Genomic DNA, 18,284 nt, shown 5'->3' with positions numbered 1-18,284 from the left:
TCCCGTCTGCTGAAGGCCTGTGTGGAACCGAAAGGCCCGTCCTGCCCCGAGGAAGAGGGGAGTCCTCCTGTCTGACGGCCTTTTCCTCCACCTTCGGACTGGAGCTACTCCCGCGGCCCTCTGGGCTCACGAGGCCGCCTGCAGCGGGTCTCAGGACGCCGGCCTGCACGGTCGTGCCGCCGCCTCCTAATCGAGCTTCGCCTGCGTGCGCACGCTGTGGGTCTCTTTCTCTGGAGGGCCCTGACTGACGCATCCCTTACAGCGTGGTGCCTGGGGACTTTCCTTGTGTCTTCCCTGGGGCCTCTGAGCGCAGCCTGCTGGGCCCACCCTCTGCACCACGATAGGGCTGGGGGGAGGTGGGCACCCACAGGTGGGCAGTGAGGCTCTGAGGTAACTGATCTGCAGGCTGGCGCCCCGTGGTCAGGAGGTGACATTCAGGGTGGACAGGTGGGGACTCTGGGGGCCTCGCTGCTCTCCAGGGCCTGTGTGGGAGCAGCCTGTTAACAGTGAGACCTTGTGGGCTGGGTGACCAGGAATATTGCTGGACCTCTCTGGGCCTTGGCCTCTGTCTATAAGGGGGATGACAGTCATGTGTCATGGGCACACCAGGAGTCAATACGTATTAAGTACTCTGCGTGTGGAACGTGAGCCGTCTTCACCAGTGCTTCCTCATCACCGGAGGGACAGCCTCAGCGTTCTTCTCCAGGGAAGCCCGTGGCCATATGCTGGGCCAGCTGCTGACCAGTAGAACCTCCCTCCTGGCATCACCGTCCTGAGGAGACGGGCACCAAAGAGGGAGCATGGAACTCCTCGTTGCCTCAGGGACTTTGCACTGGCTGCTCCCTGAGGGAGGCTCCCTGGGCTCTGACCAGGGGTCCTCCCCGAGCATCTCTCAAGTGGCTCCTTCCTTTCCGCCTCCCTGCCTGTGTTACCCTCCCGCCTTTTTGGGTGTCGTGACAACTCGCCTGTTGGGCCAGCTCCCTCCTGATCTGGTCCCAGGTGCCTGGAGCCAAGTTAGCATAGAGTCAGCGCTCACTGCCAGTTTAATGAGTTGGCCTGTGGGCCGGGCAGGCGCTGGGAAGTCCTGGGGTCAGCAGGGACTCTGTCGGCAGGGCGTGAGGGAGAGTGACCCCCTCGGGCTAAGATGAGCTGGTGCCCTTGGGTGTTCTGGCAGTGGCCACGGAAGTGCAGATGACCTGTGGGTGTCCCTGGGGTCTGATAGCCCAGAGTGTGAGCATGGGGAAGGGTCAATCCTGCATCCAGGACGTTGGGGTCCCACCTGCTGCCCAGGTGGAAGCCTGTGGAACTTTGGGCCGATCCATGTGTGGTGGGAGTGCTTCTGTGTGGAAGGGTGTCTGACCTCATAGATGCACCAGGACGAGCGTCCTGCCCGCGGCCTCACGGTTCAGCTGACCTTTAGGAGCCCCCAACCCCACTGGCACAGCATCCCTCTCTCTCTTCCTGGTTGACGCTGAGTCAACCCCTGAGTTGACACTGGGGACAGGGCAGGGATGCAGGGCGTGCAGGAAGGTGAGTACGCCAGCCCTTGGTGTGGGGTCAGAGGTCAAGGGGTGCCACATGCCCCCTCTTGGGAGGCCGTGGATGGCCCCTCCCTCCCCAGGTCCTGCTTGGGCCGCAGGTCTGTGTGCCAGTGGATTTGGGCCTGGGAGAGGAGAGGGATCTGCCGGCACCGCCTGTGTAGCCACAGTTGTGTGCAGCCGCCGAGGGGGGGTCAGTCAGCCTGCGACTGGACGTGGCTGCTCCCAGGCCGGGCCACGGGCCACACCAGGCGGGGCAGCTGGGGGGCTTCCGTGCCTGGAGGGACAGCCCGTCTGGCTGACCTCATTGGCACTCCCCTCGAATTCTGGGAATTGTGGGCCCCCTTCACTGGACGGGAGGAGGGACGTGGGGAGTCATCTGGAGGTAGCTGCTGGCTCCAGGTCAGAGGACCCCACGCGGGAAGCACAGCACATCCCTTCCCCTGCTGCCCGTCCAGGGGACCACAACAGGCTGGGACGTTGGTCCTTCCTGCCACCTGCTGAAGTGGCTTAGGGACGTTTCCTGGGGGGCCGTGAGGGTGTCACCTGGGATGAGTCACCATTGCCCTCGTTCAGGCTTTCCTCTTCCCCTCCTTCTTGGGCAGATGCTTTCGGAACCTTCTGGGTCCCTTGTTGGCATTTCCTTAGCTCTCTCTTCAGCAGCCCAGGGGCGCTGGCGCTGCCCCTGGTTCCCCCATGGACCCAAGCAAGGGGCCGGTGGGTGCACCTTGCCTCTTCACCACCAGTGAATGCCAGGCACCTCTGGGCACTTGGCAGAGCTGCAGGTGGGGCGGGTCCAGGCCCCCTTCGCACAGTAGGAGCTGTGCAGGCAGTGCAGAGGCCTAGCCGCCCATGGGGATGGGAGACCATGCTGCCGTTGTCGGCATCGTTTTAGCACGTGCTTATTAAACACCCACTGTGTGTCAGGCCCGGCTCCAGGCACTGGGCACAGCTGTGAGCAAGGCAGGCCCAGGTCCCTTCTCTAGGGATGACATCTGGGGTCGCTGAAGCTCTGCACACCTGGCTGACATGGAGACTGCTTTCCCAAGACAGGTTCCCATTGGGTCAGGATGCCAGTTGGGCATCCTGGAGTTGGGCTGATAAACCCACGGGTGGCTCAGGACCAGGAGATGAGGCAGCTGGAGTTGCAGCATCTCTGCCTACAGCCAGCCACTGCGGTGATGGCCCTCAGCCCAGGGCTCGCCCCGGTCTCAGACCAGGAATCCAGAGGGCACCCCCAGGATGGGCCATGCCTCCTGAAGGCCAGCACAGCTGCCAGTCTCAGCAGCTGCTTCCTGCTGAGCTTAGGTGAGGCCTCACACTGGGCGAAGGATCAGGGCCCCACGTTACTGGCTGGGCTCCTTGGGAAAGTCACCCCAGTCACCCTGCCCAAACCCCCAGTCCTGACAGGCCCACCCACGCTCATCAGACCCGTCTCCCGCCTCCGCATTCATCCACCTCCCTTCATTCCCCTTCATGTGGCCCTCCCAGGATGGGAGGCTCCTTCCCGAGGTGTGGCAGCCTGACAGCCCACTGCGGGGGGGGTGGGGAGAGTGGCACCCCCAGGTAGGTGCTGCCACAAGCCCAGGGCCCCACCTTCGGCACAACGTGGTCTCTCATGGTGTCACTGGTGGGAGAACACTTGCAATCGTGTCACCGCCGATTAACTGGCTTTGTCCATCCTCACCCCACAGAAGGACATGGCCCTGAAGCCACACGAGCGGAAGGAGAAGTGGGAACGTCGCCTTGTCAAGAAGCCCCGTGAGTCAGAAAACTGCCCGTCTGCAGAGCCTGGTGAGAACGGGCGGCCCCTGGAGGCAGGCAGCTCCGAGCAGGACCTGGAGCCCACCTGCGACCGAGGGGAGAAGAAGGCCCCGCTGCAGCCCACCAAGCAGGTGAGCGCTGGGCCCTCCCACTCCGAATCAAGGGCTCCCGGGCGGCCTGGGGGCCACAGCAGCACCTGGACACCACCCATCGGCATCTGGGCCTGCCTGGCAACGTGCTCCATCGTTGTTGGGTGTGGGATTAGGGGCACACGTGGATTGGGGCCGGGGGCAGCCGCCTGCCTGAGGGTTCTGAGCGGAGGCAGGAGACACCCCGGGGTGGGGGTGGTCACAGCCAGAGAAAGGCAAGCCAGGCCAGGAACCCAGGAACTGGGGGCAGGGGGTGCTTGGCTCAGGCGGGACTGGTGGGTGCACCCGCTGATAGGCTGGCCCCGTTTCCCCATTGCGTCTGTCAGGCTCCGCCGACTATGGGGTGTCCAGTGTGTCTGTAACGCGTGGGGACCAGGCGCATTGCTGGGTGCTCTCCATGTGCTACAACGTATGCGAAACGCGGTGGGTCTGCGAGACAGGGAGGGAGTCACGTCAGTTGTGGTTGGTGGACCAGGTGCAAGGAGCAGCCCCGTTGGGAGGGGCCGTCCTTACTGCCACCCAGAGCCCAGCTGGCATGGGGCAGGGAGACTGGGGCCAGGGGCTTTCTCGCAGGGTGTAGGGTTCTGTCCTAGGTGTCGGCTCAGCACTACAGCTGTTTTCCTCTCCAGGGACTCACTGATTTGCGCCTTCTTTTCAGAGAGGGGTTCTTCTTGGTGTTTCACACTCCACTTTCAACTCCCTTGGGGATTGGAATGCTGGTGAGGGGGCAGCATGTCTCAGGGGCCTGGGCTGGATGGGGGGTCTACAGGCACACCTGCCCAGGTGGACACGTGCTCTTTCTTCCATGCAGGTGTGCTCCCCAGAAGGGGGGCCGCTCCCAGCCAACCACTGGGACCAGAACGGCCCGGCCCAGCGCCAGCAGCAGCTCCAGCCCAGCCAGCCCCAGGGGTCACTCCCAGCCCCGTGTCAGCGCTGCCAGCCCCGTCGGGCTCTCCCGGACCCTGGGCAGCCCTTCCAGCCCCAGCGGCCACTCCCGGGTCAGCGCAGCTGGCCCCAGCGGTCACTTCTGGGCCCAAGACAGCCCAGCCAGCCCCGGCGGTCACTTCTGGGTCCAGGTCAGCCCTGCCGGCCCCAGCAGCTGCTTCCAGCCCCAGATCAGCCCTGCCGGCCCCAGCGGTCACTCCCGGCTCAGCCCCGCCAGCCTCGTTGGGCACTCCTAGCCCCCAGGCAGCGCTGCCGGCGCCTGCGCTCCCTCCTGGCCCCGTGGCAGCGCTGCCGGCCCCTGCGGTCCATCCTGGCCCCGTGTCACCTCTGTCGACCCCTGCGGTCCATCCTGGCCCCGTGGCACCGCTGCCGGCCCCTGCGGTCTGTCCTGGCCCCATGCCACCTCTGTCGGTCCCTGCTGGCCCTCTGGCACCGCTGCTGGCCCACGCGGTCGTGGATGGGCCCGTGTCTCCGTGGCCAGCCCAGCAGGGCATCCTCAGGACAGCGGTGCCGGCCGCTTCGGTCACTGCTAGCCCAGTGCCAGCGGTGCCAGCCCCCACAGTCACTCCTCATGCTGCGTCCACGCCGCCGGCCCACCAGCTCGCTCTCAGGCCAGTGCTGCTGCCCCCGGCGGGGGTTCCTAGCCCCATGCCAGCCCCGAAGGTCCCTCCTGGGCCAGCCCAGCCGCCCCCGGCGGTCCCTCCTGGGCCTCAGTCAGCCCCAGCAATTAGTCGAAACCCCAGAGCAGCCTGGCCCCGCCAAGCCTTCACTGCTGGTCCCTGGACAGCCGTGCCAACAAAAGCGGCCACTCATGGACCCAGAACAGCCTCACCCGCCCAAGCGGCCACTCTTGGGCCCAGAACAGCCGTGCCGACGAAAGCGGCCACTTCTGGGCCCGAAACAGCCCTGCCAGCCCCTGCGGTCACTCCTGGGTCCGAGCCAGCCCTGCCAGCCCCAGCCGTTACTCCCCATACCTGAGCGCCCGTCACTCCTGGGCCGGCCAGCCCCACCCCGCCGGCCTCTCCTGGGGCCCCCGAGCCAGCCACGGCAGTCCCTGCTGGACCTGGTCCGGGTCCATCAGCCCCAGCTCTCCCTCCTGGCCCCAGGCCAACCCTGCCGGCCCCTGAGGTCACGACGGACTCGATCCTCCACCCCTGCAGTGGCCCGCCAGGCCCCATCTGTGAGCCCCGGAGCCTGACACCCGTTTTCCCAGACCACCCCAGGTGTGGCTGTGCTGGGCTGGGCCGAGGCCCCCTCAGCCTGTGGCCCGAGGTGTGTTGTCAGACTGGCCGGAGGCCTTCTCCGGACAGGCCGGGCCGTTTGCGGCTGGAGGCTCGGGCTCAGCAGAGACAGGAGCCCCTGCAGGGCCACCACCGAGCCGAGGCCCCCCACGCCGGGAAGAGAGGAGAGGACCGCAGCGCCTTCCCACCTCCCGCCAGGCTGGCCCCCGCCGTGCCCACTGCTTTGTGACGCGCACGCCCCCGGGAGAGAGCACACAGCCACCCCCAGGGGCTCAGGCTTGTGGGGTGGGGGGGTCCTTTAGCATCTCTCTGTGCCTCTAAAGTGCCCACATGTCCTTGAATGTTGGACTTCCGTGCCCAGGTGTGCTGCCCAGCCAGCGTGTGAGTTTGTGTGTGCATATACACGGCGTGTGGTCTGCACGTGTCTGCCTGTGCGTGGAGTGTGTGCGTGTGTGATTTTGGGGGGCGTGCCAGCTATAGGCCTTGCCCTCCTTGGGCCCCACCCCATCTGGCCAGTGTGCATTCCCGTCCCCCACCAGGCAGAATGTGGGCACACCCAGAGCCAGGCCTGAGGTCCTGCTGCTTCCCTCTGCAAAGGGTGATGTTTGTCCAGCTCTAGAGTCCTGTGACTGTGGAGAGGGGACACGATGGATGCTCAGGGCTGTCTGTGGTTGAGCAGCAACTGCTGGTGAGACAAGAGGCTCCCCCTCAGGACTCTTCTTCCACCCCAGTGACTGAGCACTGAAGCCGGGGGCAGTCTCCTGTCCACCCCCCCAGCTTTGGACCAAGAAAGCCTGCAGGGCCTGAGGCCACTCCCAGAACGTCCCCTCCCAGCATCCCACTCGTCCCCTACAGCTTTCCGGCTCCGGGACCCCTAGGACGTCCCCAGTCAGGACAGACCTCACACTACAAAACTTTCTCTGCTTCCCCCCCACTCCCACCCGACCCGCACCTGTGCTCAAGGGTCACCACCCCTTGCCCCTGACCTCTGGCTCAGGGCAGCCCCGCACCTAGTGCTCCTGGAGTCCTGGGCCCAAGGTGGGAGAGCAGCGTCGGCCCCCAGGGGTGCCCTGGCCAGGCTCCCACGCAGTGCTCTGTGCCCAGTCTCATCCGGCTGCGACAGCCACCTCTAATACCGACCCGGCTCACGGAGGCCACGGGGGTGCCCCCCGGTTTCCAGACCCGAGCCTTCCTCCCTGCTTGGTCATGAGGACCCTGGCCCTCCGGGGGTCCTGACACCCAGAGCAGAGCCTACAGATCCCTGGTCTCCCTCCCAGAAACATGGGGCTTATTTTTATGATTAAAGAAAATAAAAAGTGCTGTGCCATTATTTTTATAACAGCATCAGTGTTTGTACTTTAACACAGTATGTGTCGTGCTGGACGCGCTTTGCTCTGACAAGGGGTTTTCTGCACACCTGGACTTGCCTGTCGTTCATTCCGGCTGAGCTGCAGAAGAGCCGCCGGTGGTGGGGGGGTGGGGGGGCGGTGCCTGGCCGGGACCTGGCTCACTGCGTCACGTGGTGTGGGCTTGGGGGCACTCGGCTCGCCATGATCACCCTCCAGGCCCCCCTGGCAGCCTCCTTGATGGACCAGCTCCACCTGACCTGTTCTGGAGCCCCGGCTCTGGAAGGGGTCTTTTTCTAGATGCCACTGAAGGCGCTTCTGAGGTCTTGTTGACCCTTCACGTTTGTTCCCACTGTTCCCTGTCGTCATGCGCTGAGGGTGGCAAGGCTTCAGGCCACCCCCTCCCTCCCAGTGCCCTGAACTCCCAACCCGAGGGGCAGCGTGAGCATCTCTGCCCCGCCCACGCCCCTGGCCCCGTGCTCTTGTCTGGGCGTGGCACGGGCAGGCCAGAACTGGACGGGTGCAGCTGCTGCCTTTCTAGGCCTTTCTGCTCTGGGCATGTTGGCTGCAGTGCTTGGGTGCCACTTAGTGGAGGAGACAGGACTGTCGGGGCACCCTCTCTGATGGCAGAAGGGGAGTGGGGAAGAGGGCTGAGTCCACAGGGACACCACGGCTGGGGCCGCCCTCCTTCCTCCCCTCCGGAGCTCCGAGGTGACTGGGGTGGGGCTGTTCCCTGTGTGATCGCTGCTGAGGAAGGGGCTTGGCTTCCGCCTGAACCTGCAGGGGCCCTCTAACCCCTATGGGCCTCCGCACGGCCGCGGCTGGCCTCAGGTTCAAAGTACTGAGACCCTGAGGGATGTGCACTTTGGCAAGGCGCCCGCTGGCCATGGAGGGGACTGGGCTGCGTGTGTTGTGTCCTGGGGGACCCGTGTTGCCATGAGAAAATGTAGGTCCAGTGTGGCCAGATCTTTGTTTCTGCAAACAACTGGAAACCTGGGTTTTTCTGTGGATTCAGGGATTTTTGAAACTTTGGTGGCTAATTCTAATTTGATGACTCACCTTGTTGGCCAAAGGACACAGCTGTGTGGGTTCTGCATGGCCTGGTGGCAGAGGTTGGGGCCCTGGCAACTGACCTGGCCCCGAGGTCGGGGTGTGGGGTGTGGCCCACCCCGTCACAGGGAGAGTAGGGCAGCCCAGCCTGGTGGGTGGGGCTGGAGTGAGTCTTTGGGGGTGTCATGGAGCTCTGGGGGAGGCCCCATGCTGCCCCAGGGAGCCCTCGGACGGAGACCAGAGCCTGGGCACAGTGCTCTACTGGGACCTCTCCTCCGGCCCTGCAGCCCACCCCCCCTTCTGCAGACTGGGCCGTGGGGAGGGGACAGGCACCTTCTGGGCAGGAGCCCCTGACTCGGTGCCTGGTCCCTGTTAAACCTGTGATGGGCAAGGGCAGTGGTGCTTGTGATTTGCTGCCAGGTTAGATCAAGCAAAAAAGAACACAGATTACCAGTGTTAGGAACGAAAAAGGTAATTCCCCCGCAGGCGCTACAGACACGGAAAGGATGGCACAGGAACGATTTTATTCCAGTAATTGAACAACTTAGGTGAAATGAACAGATTTTTTGAAAAATACAACTTGCCAAAACCGACATAAGATGAAATAGGTGATCTGAATAGTCCTGTACCTGTTAAAGAAACTGACTTTGTCACCGGACGCCGAGCCTGCCTGTCACGGCCAGCCCACCACCATCTCACCAGCAAAGAGAAGCTGACCTCACAGTCGGCCCAGGGACTGTGTCCAGCGACCACGCCTGTGAGGCAGCGTGTTGCTAGTGCCATTTTCAGATGAGGGCACTGAAGCAAAAGACAAGCAGCAACAGCAATAACACCACGAGGAAGCATCTCCGTAACTTGCCCAAGACAAGCGGGAAAAGTGGCTGAGCCGGAATTCAAACCAGGTGGCTCGGCTCCGGAGTCTCTGCCCTCGACCCTGACCTTTCCGTGGTAGACAGCTGCAGCTGGGCGGCTCCGCCTCCCTGCCTGTCTGCAGGCAGCGAGGTTCCTCTCAGGAGCTCACTTGAGCATGCCCTTCCCTTGCTGAAAGCGTTCTGGAAGGTCCCCTCCACCCTCGGGAAGTCCTGGCTCCTGGCTATGGCCTGAGCTCCCCCTCCCCCCACAGCCTGCCTCCCAGCTCACTCACCCTGTGGCTCAGCTCCCGCACCGCCCACCCCTCCGCGCGCGCCCTCCCTCCCCTGTGCCTGTGCCCCTCCCGCTTTTTTTTTTTTTTTTTTAATTTTTATTTTGACTGTGCTGGGCCTTCGCTGCAGCACGTGGGCTTCTCTAGTTGCGGTGCGTGGGCTTAGTTGCCCCGCGGCATGTGAGATCTTAGTTCCCTGAACGGTGATCCAGCCCGCGTCCCCTGCATTGGAAGGCAGATTCTCAACCGCTGGACCACCAGGGAAGTCCCCCATTCCCCTCTCTTTCAGCTCACCCTTCTGCGGTGTGGTGATGACCCGTCTCTCATCTGCACCCCTCCATCAGGCCTGGAAACCCCGAGGCTAGCAGAGGGCTGGGCCCCTGGAGCCTCAGTAAACGCCGAGAGTGAGACAGAGAGTCGCAGAGTTCTGGGTGCACTCCACGCTGGCCCGTCCGTCCTCCTCACCATCACACCTGTCGGCTGGGCCCATATTTGTTTGCCAGTCTGTTTAGGGGTTTTCTAATCACTTACAAGACAGTTTCCAGACTGGGCCGGGTAGAGTCCTTCCAGAAGATTCACACTTGGCCTCTGGCAGATGAGCATCGTGGTGGGGAATAAGCTCTGACACCTACTAGCGGTGTGGCCTTGGGCAGGTGACTGCCCCTCGGTGCCTCAGTTTTCTCATCTGTACAGTGGGGTAATGACACCCCTCCGTAAGGGTTTTCGGTGAGTCAATTTAAAGTCAGAACCGTTCTGGGTCCTGGCTAGCTGCTGTAAATGCCTGGCTCCTTTAATGTGGATGGTTTCTCCCACCTCCACCTGTTCTGAGGCCTGGGCTGCAGCTTGTGGGGAGGGGCAGCCGCGGGGGGCTTTCCTGGGTCGCTCCTCATCCTCTCCCCGCCCCCAACCGTGCCGTCATCGTCATCCTCAGCTCTGCGCCAGCCTGGCTGGGACCACACACGCGGAGGTGCAGTTCCGGGGTTAGGGGCCCGGGCTCTGCAGTGGCCCCAGGCAAGGACTCCTTCTTTTAGATGGCCTGTGTCCTCTGTAAAGTGGGGCTGTCAATGCTGCATGCGCCTCAGGTTGCTGAGATGAAAAACTGAGTTGGCGTGCACGGCCCATGCTAGATACGCTTGTTTGCTGCTCTTATTGTGGTTACTGCTTTATCGTTATTCCCTGTAGAAGGGTTCCTCCTGCCTCCTGGGTGAGGCCTGGCCGGGCGAGGCTCAGCTTTGGCCTCCTTGGCAGGCTCACCTGGCCCCATCCTGCGGGGGGAGTCCGGCGGCCTGGCAGGGCCTAAGGGCAGAGTGCTTGGCCTTTCCGTGGCTTTGGCGCCTGGGCCCGGGGCCTGCAGCCTAGGGAGCAGTAGGCTGGGTGCTGAGGCGGCCTGCAACACGGGCCCCCACCCCAGACAGGACCCTCACGTGGACGGAGCATGGGGGACTTGCTGAGGGGCGCTGTTGGGAGGAGGGCGGAGGGGAGTGGACGCCTGGGGCGCGGCCGGCACCCACCCCACATCCCCGGCCCGCCGTGCTGTCACAGCCCGTTCGGCGTGTACTTCTTTGGGCTCTGTTGTCAGTCCCTGTCTGGGTCCGGGAATGCCTCGGTGACTACGACACCCGTTGGAGTTCCAGACAGGCGTGACAGGAGTGGGGAGATTTGGGGGTGACAAGAGGCCTGCCTGGAAATGGAAGGGGGCTGCTTTAGACCAGGGGATCGGGGCGGCCTCACCCAGGAGGTGACCCGAGCTGAGGCCCGAGTGACAAGGAGCCAGCTGGCCAGTACCCTGGGATAGGGGTGGCACAGGGCCTGGGCAAGTGTGAATGCCACTCGCCCACAGAGGGGCCACTGGGGGGGTTTAAGCTGCGCAGTGACGTGAGCTGAGTTATGTTTTTCAAAATTCACACTGGAGGAGGGCTGGGCAGCTGCAGGGAGGTGCTTGTGGCTTGACTCAGCAGACAGATGGGGACAGCAGTGGAGCAGGCTGAGTTGCTCAGCCAAAGAGTGGAGGTGAGATGGAGCCCAGAGGACCCTGCTCTGGTGGCACACGCACCCAGAGTCCACTGGCACGACTGGGGGCAGGACACGGCACACCATCCCGGTGCCCCAGCAAGAGGGGCCACACTCAGGCACAGGCAGGGTGTCGCGGACACTCACATGCACTTGCTTACATAGAGCTCCCAGAGCCTGCTGGCTCCTCGGGTTGTAGCCTCAACTCAGCCAGCATCCCGTACACAGTCTGTTGTACGTCTCCATCCCCCATCTGTCCATCCATCCATCAGTCACCCATCTGTCCATCTGTCCATCCGGCCGAGTCCCAGGGGAAGGACGTGGAGCAGCGGGAGGGGTGGCCGGCCTCCGAGGGCAGCAGCTCGCCCCCTGACCCTGTGCTGGCCGTGGGACCCTCCCCACTGTGCCGGGCCCCATGCCAGGTAGTGGGGACTTAGGACGGCCCCTGCCGATTGGGCACTCGCGGTCCAGCGACCCTGCTTCGCTCTCAGAGGGACACCTGGTGACGCAGGAGTGGAGGGAGCGTCGGGAAGGATTCCTGGGAGAAGCAGGGCCCACGCCCGGAGCCCGGGCTCCTTACGGCTGACTCCATGGCTCTGGAGCCTCCACCCCTTCGCAGCCCGGAGAACCGCCCCCCTCCCTCCCGCTTCCCCGGGTCACCCGGCAGCTGCAGTACCACACTTCACCAGCAGGCGCTGCTGTCAGTCGCGGACGCCAGCCTGCAATGCTGCACTCGGGGTGACCGTCCTCCACGCGGAGCTGTGGGGGTGTGCTGTGCGCATGCGGAGGAGAGGCCGTGCAGGCCGCCTTGTCGGGTGGGGCGGGGGCCCTGGCCTTCCTCGCCCACCCCAGCGTCGGACCCTCCCACCAGCCCCCTCGTGGGTGTGTTGGCACGGTCTGTGAGCAGGGCCCCTCCCTGGGCCAGCCTTGCTCTGTGGCCCTGCCCGAAGCCCGCGCTCCCCAGAGTGGGAGGTAGAGCACAGACGCGGAGCTCGGAGGGCGGGGCCGGGGGGCGGGGCGCTGAACAGAGTAAAGGATGTGATGTCCTCACTGCTGTCCCATGCCAGGTGCGGCGGGGTGCAGGTTCACTGGGGTCAGGCGGCCCCCTGAGCGACAGGGAACGGGGTACAGAGCAAGTAGTCGGGGCGGCAAGGGGCTTCCTGGGCAGAGCTGTGGGTTTACAGCCCTGGGGCACTGATGTAGCGGGGGTGACAGAGGGGCTAGGGGGCGGGGCACCATGGGGCAGGGGGCCCCATCCCCGGCACAGCCTGGGCCTCGGACCCTGCTGCAGTCCAGGCTTCAGGTGGACCGGACAGGCTGTCGCCCCCCACTTAGCCGTGCCGGGCACCTGCTCCGGGGGCTCATGGAAGGCTTCGGAGCCCACAGAACGCACTGGGCACTGGGGATCGGCTGGAACGAGCAGGGACCATGAGTGGGGGGCGAGAAGGCAGATGGGTTCTCATGGGTGAGCGCAGCTCGGCCTCCCAGTCCAGCCCGCGGGGGCCAGTCAGGGCCATGGGCTTGACCTATGGCTGCCCACTCGTCCTTGAGGTGCCCAGGGGAGTCACCTGGGGCGCCCAGGAAGGTCTCTGAGACCCAGACCCACGGTGTCCAATCCCTGAGGAGGCCCAGAAGCCCTTGGTTTGCACGGGGGTGGTCCCTGAGAGGAAATTGGGGTGCTGGGAGGAGTGGGGAGTGAAGGAGGAGGGGCCTCCGCCGCAGGCCTGGGTTGCCATGTGGCCCCGGCACGGAGAGGCCCGGTGTGTGCACACTCGTGTTTGTGTGTGTTCGCTGAGTGGACACGGGGTGGGGTGCCTGGGCTGTCGGGAGCCTGTTTCTGCAGGGGCGTCGTGGAGTTGGCCATGGCGGCACTGTTCCTGACTCCCTTCTCGCTGGGATGTGCCTGACCCTTGCCCCACCCCCCAGAGCCTGTCCCCTGACTGGTTTGAAGGAGGCTCTGGGTGGCCTCCGCCGCGGCCCCCTTCTCAGGGTCCCCCAGGGTCTGCACTAGGCCATCCTCCACCCCTTCCCCTCCCAGGCCTGCAGGTGTGGAGGCCAAGTGGGTCTCTCCGTATCCTGGAGGCCAGTGCAGACCAGCCGTGGGTCAGAGGGCACCTCCCACCCCTGGGGGCGGGGGGAGAGGCGTGGGGCAGAGCCCAGAGCCCCTGAGAGGGTGTGTGTGCTCGTGTGCACTCCTGAGAGCTCCACGGGCTGATGCTCGTCTGCGGGCAGAGCCGTCTGGTGGGGCGTGGGCTCCTGCAGGGGCTGTCGCGTGCGGCTGTCCGGGTTGTGCACTGCACAGCTCCAGGGCCGCCACCCCACTGCCTCCAGAGGGGGCGTGTGCACCTGCACGGGCGCAGCAGTCGGGTGTGCGGAGGGAGGGCGCCTCTGCCCCGTCTGCGCGGCAGGGCTCTAGGGGTCGCGGGGGCCCCGTGTGCGCCCTGCTTCAGCCAAGGGTCTCAGCAGGGTGGTGTGCATGCGGGGCACCGGGCAGGTGTCAGGAGCAGGTGGGCGATGGTCGGGATGTGGGCAGGAGAGGCCTGGGTGGGTTCACGCAGGGCCGTCCAGGGGTTCTCAGTAGCCCTCGTATCTGTGTGCTCTGGTGGGTGCTGGTCTGTGAAGGGTCTGGAGTCCCGGTGAGCCTGCTCACTGCTGGAGAGAGGGGTGCTGGGTGCCCCCAGCCAGCCCCAGGGCATCCCAGGCCCAGGGCGTTTCCTCTCCCCACCAGGGGGGAAGCCACCTGATGTGCAGCTTGAGGGGCAGCCTGGGGACACCGCTGGGTCCCACCTCTTGAGCCCCTTCTCAGCCGCACCCCCTGGACTGGCCGCCCCCTCCCCACACTCTGTGGGTCTGATCACCAAGTGGAACCACATGCTGCCTCTCTGTGGCCAAGTGCGTTTGGCGGCCGGCCCGGGAGACAGACGCTTCCTCCTGGGATGTGCCACAGAACCCAGGGCCCCAGGTGCTCTGGTGGTGTCCCTAACCCTGCTGGTCTGAGGGAAGTGTCCTCTCCCCACCCTTCTGAGGGCCGTGCCCTGACCCTGCCAGCTGGAGAGCAATGCCCTGCTTCCACATATCCACCCGTCTAAAGGGGAGTCCTGGCCCCGCCAGCCTGAGGACATGTTCTGGTGGTGTGCCACCTTGCACGAGCCAACTGTTACGTGTTCAGGAATTTTGCACACCTCGCGGAAGCCACCAGTGCTCCCCGTTAGGGCTCTCCTCTCCCCCAGGGAGCCGCACTGCTCCCAGGAGTGCCACCCCCCTGCCCTCCCCAATAGCCTCGTGACCCACCTCCTCACCTTTCAGAAGTGTCACCTGCTCAGTGAGGCCCTCCCTGGCAACCCTTCTTTACTCTTCTCTGCTGTTGTCCTTCCAAAGCACCTGTGGCCATCTGCCGACCGTGTGCTGGCCTCTCTGTGGGCTTCAGGAGGGCAGGGGCTTGTGTCTGTTTGTGTTCATCGCCCAGAATAGAGCCAGTTCATAGGCACTCAGTAAGCCTTGGGTGGGTGGATGGATGGATGGGTGGACAGGTAGATGGGTGGATGGATGGATGGATGGATGGATGAATGGATGGATGACTGGGTGGATAGGTAGATGGTGGATGATAGGTGGATGGGTGGATGGACGGGTGAGTGGATGGCTAGATGGGTGGGTAGGTGGAAGGGAGGAGGGATGGATGGGCAGATGGATAGAGCACAGGGCCCAGGGGTGGGCACAGGCTCAGGGGCTCCCAGCTGCCCTCCCAGGACAATCAGTGCCCAGGGAATCTGAGCTTATCTCTCCAGCTCCAGCTAGAAATGGAGGCATGGCATCCCTGGCCTTCTGGCATAGCTGGCTAGCAGCATTTCTGAGCCGCTAGGAAGCGGACAGGGCTACAGGACAGCCAGACCCCAGCTTGGGCTGTTTGGGGTCCTGGCCTAGGAAGAGAAGGTGACCAGCCATCCCAGGCCAGGGTTGGGGTGGTTCCCAGGGCACAGGACTCAGTTTTACAGGATTTTCTGGGAAATGGGGCCTTCAGAGCTAAAACCGACTGCCTGAGGAAGGATGACAGACCCCAGCCTGCCCGCCTCTGCAGGGCACCACCGAGGAGTCAGGATAAGGCATCCTCTCTGAGGCCCAGCTTAGAGAGGAGACAACTTGTGTGAATGTATGAAGTGGAAGGTGGCATCCTCCCTCCTCACATTTCAGCTGTGTGTGGGTTGTTCTTCAGCCTCTGCTTCCCCTCCTGCTTCTCTGGGTGTCCTTGTGCAGTGAGCAGCCTGCACAACTGTACACAGCGGCCCTGCGCCAGGCCTTTCCTGTCCTTGCAGTGTCTCTGGGTCCAGCCTTCTTCTTCTTGGGCAGGGACCCTGCTCCGAGCCCAACCCAAAATACCGTCCCCCAGCAGTGAGTGTGGGGCTTATGGGGGTGATTACTAATGATCAGAGCTGTGAGTCTCAACTGGAGCTGCAGCAGAACCCCCCAGAGGGCCTGAGGACACAGCAAGTCTGAGGTGGGGCCTGAAGGTGCGCATTCGCACTGCTAACAAGCTCCCGGGTCCTGCTGCTGCTGCTCCTGCTGGTTCAGGGACCCCACTTTGAAAGCCACTGGACGAGGTCATTTGTTTTCTTGCAGAGGCTCCTGCCAGCAAGGCAGTGAGCAAGGTCCCCCAGGTTCCCATATTCCCTCCTTTTGGTGAGACCTGTCACGGGGTCCAGAGGCAAGAAAGGCCCATCCTTGCAGGGCAGTTAGAGCCCACTGGGGGCAACAGGGACAGCTGGTGGCTTCTCGGTGCTGGAGAAGGGTTTCGGCTCACACACAGAACCTCTTACCCCCATAGTGCCTGTGAAGGGCTCTGTCGGCACCCCCATTTCACAGATGAGAAAACAAGCTCAAGCACAGTCAGAAGAGGCAGCGCTGGCCCAGGGGCTGCGCATTCACCGCTTGGCTGAGCACAATGGAGCTAGTGAGGCTGGGGTGCCACGGGCTCACGATGGGGGTGCTCCTGCCTGGGGTAGGGCTGGAATCCCACCCTGGGCCTGCCTTGGGGCCTGCCCGGGGGTGGCTGTTCCAGCTTCCCAAGAGAGGTTGCCCTCTCCTGGGTCCTTGCACCCGGGGCCCGGGCTGTGGATGGACACTGGCTCTGTGTTTTGTCATTACACTCTGCGGGCCACACATGTAGGGGCCTGTGGCTTTGGGGAGTTGTACCCCATCTCAGGGCTTAGGTTGGCCCTGGGGAGCAGGGGCTCTGAGGGGCTGCCTCGAGAGAGGCTTCTGGCTGAGCCCACCCTGGGGTCTGCAGGAAGAAGGGCTCAGGCCATAAGCGGGTTTCCTGGGGACTCGAGAATATTCCAGAGCATAGCTGGTGCACCTTGCTGACCCGTCCTGACCTTCCGCCCCGGCTGGGGTCTCTGGGGCTGAAGGATACTTATGACAAAACGGCTGGGTGTGGAGGACTGGGCCTGCCTGACCCTGGTCGTGGCACAGGTTCTGAGCGCCCCTGAGCTACGCGAGCTTGTGCACTGGGCTGGGAGGCCTGTGCGTAGAGAGGAGGGCAGGACGTTCGCACGCCCTGCACGCCCCCCAAGCTGCCCCACAGGGACAGTGGCAGCCCCTGGAGCAGGGGTCATCGGGTGCTAGGCAGCGTGCAGGCCGAAAAGCACAGCCTCGGTGTGCTGCTAGGAGACGTCAGACACGCAGACAAAGGCTTGGGCTGTCAGTGTGTGTCCAGACGAAGCTGTAGGAATGTTCCAACACGGGGAGGCTGGAGAGACCGGGAGGTGGTGGGATGGCCGAGCTCAGTGGGTCCTGCCAGGAGGGCACCAGGAGCTGGCAAGACATGGGTGGAGGCTGGCCTGGTTCAGGGGTGGTGACTTCCTGGGCCTGGGAGGGTGGAGGTCTGGGGCTGTGATGTGCGTCCCTGCCCCGCAGTTTTGTGAGGTTTGAAACTATTTCCGAGTAAAAAGAAAGATGCAAGCAGGATGCTGGGTCCACTTTCCACACTGTCACTTAACCTCTCCAGGCCTTGGTTTCCTCCTCTGTAAAGTGGGCACAAAGCATCTAACAGGGCTTTTGTGTGAGGAGCAAAGAGCTGAGGGCCCGCCAGGTCTACAGAAATTCCGGCAGGTATATGACACAGCAGCGCCCGTCCTAGTGAGTACTACTTGCTTCGTTCTGCAGATGAGAGAACTGAGGCGCAGAGAGGTTGAGTCATGGCCCAGGACACAGAGCGGGCAGCGGCTCTGCAGGCCTGGCAGCCCTGACTGCCCACCTTGGGTTGTGGTGCGGACTGAAGGGGCCCCGGAGCGATATGCATGCCGGGAGCGGGGGTGAATCGCCGCCGGCCTGTCTTGACGCCCCATGACCGGCCCTGCTGGAGTGGAAGAGGGCAGGGCGGCCCACCGGCCCGCTCCCCGTCCAGGACTCTTCACGGTCGTCCACTGGGCCAGCGGGAGGAGAGGACAGACAGAGCGGGCAACAGTTTAGGCTGCTGAGGGCTCGCCCTTTGCTCTCTGAGGCGTCTTTCCCCTTCTGGGTAGGAGTGGGCGGTGGTGGGTTGTACACGTTCGACTCCGCCCGTGCCGCCCCCTCCCCAGGTTTCAGCCCAGAGGGACCGGGTCGAGGAAGGGGGAGGAGGCCGAGCCTGGCTGTGCCCCGGCCCCACCCTGCAGGGTGTTTGCTGAGCCCGTCTCTCCCGTTCCCCAGATGAAGGTCACGGTGTCCAGAGGGGGCGACCACAACAGTGACGGCGACAGCGTCCGAGAAGCCACCAGCTCCCGGAGGAGCAGTTCTCGGGACCAGCTCAGTGATGTGAGTAGCCCAGCCGCTCACCGGAGCATTTCTGGGTCCCTGGGGTGACTGCCAGACCAGCCCCCAACCTTCAGACACTGCAAGCCGTTTGCTTAGGGCCCCAGAGTCTCAACTGAGGGTTCTGTGCTCACAATTAGCATCTGCCTTCATTAAAACATGATTTTTCACTAATTAGGGCTTCCCCGTTAGGAGAGATTTAAATGAGGAGAAACCATGAGGCACTGGCAGGGGCCCGTGGAGGCGACCGTGCTGGGGTGCAGGTCCTGTGTCCCGCTGGGGGCAGGCTCTGGGTTGGTGCCAGGCTCGCAGCC

At 63.8% G+C, this 18,284-nt stretch overlaps 1 protein-coding gene across 10 annotated transcripts in view; it reads left to right on the top strand.

Annotated features, from left to right (window-relative positions):
- Window positions 1-18,284, top strand: part of FBRSL1 (fibrosin like 1) — an 83,494-nt gene that overhangs the window by 12,706 nt on the left and 52,504 nt on the right. For 8 of the 10 annotated variants that reach the window (XM_082640008.1, XM_082640007.1, XM_082640010.1 and 5 more), the window contains exons 2-3: window positions 3,233-3,433; window positions 17,869-17,973. In XM_082640008.1, coding sequence (XP_082496134.1) covers window positions 3,233-3,433; window positions 17,869-17,973 — 306 coding nt within the window. Of the gene's footprint in view, window positions 1-3,232; window positions 3,434-4,262; window positions 6,959-17,868; window positions 17,974-18,284 lie in introns of those variants that run through there. The other 2 variants (XM_082640014.1, XM_082640012.1) reach the window with 2 other exon arrangements.

The sequence above is a fragment of the Mesoplodon mirus genome, assembly GCF_964341445.2.
Source record: "Mesoplodon mirus genome assembly, chromosome: 13".
Lineage (NCBI taxonomy): Eukaryota > Metazoa > Chordata > Mammalia > Artiodactyla > Ziphiidae > Mesoplodon > Mesoplodon mirus.
Note: the sequence above shows the minus strand (reverse complement) of the source record. Positions and strands in the feature narration are given on the sequence as shown.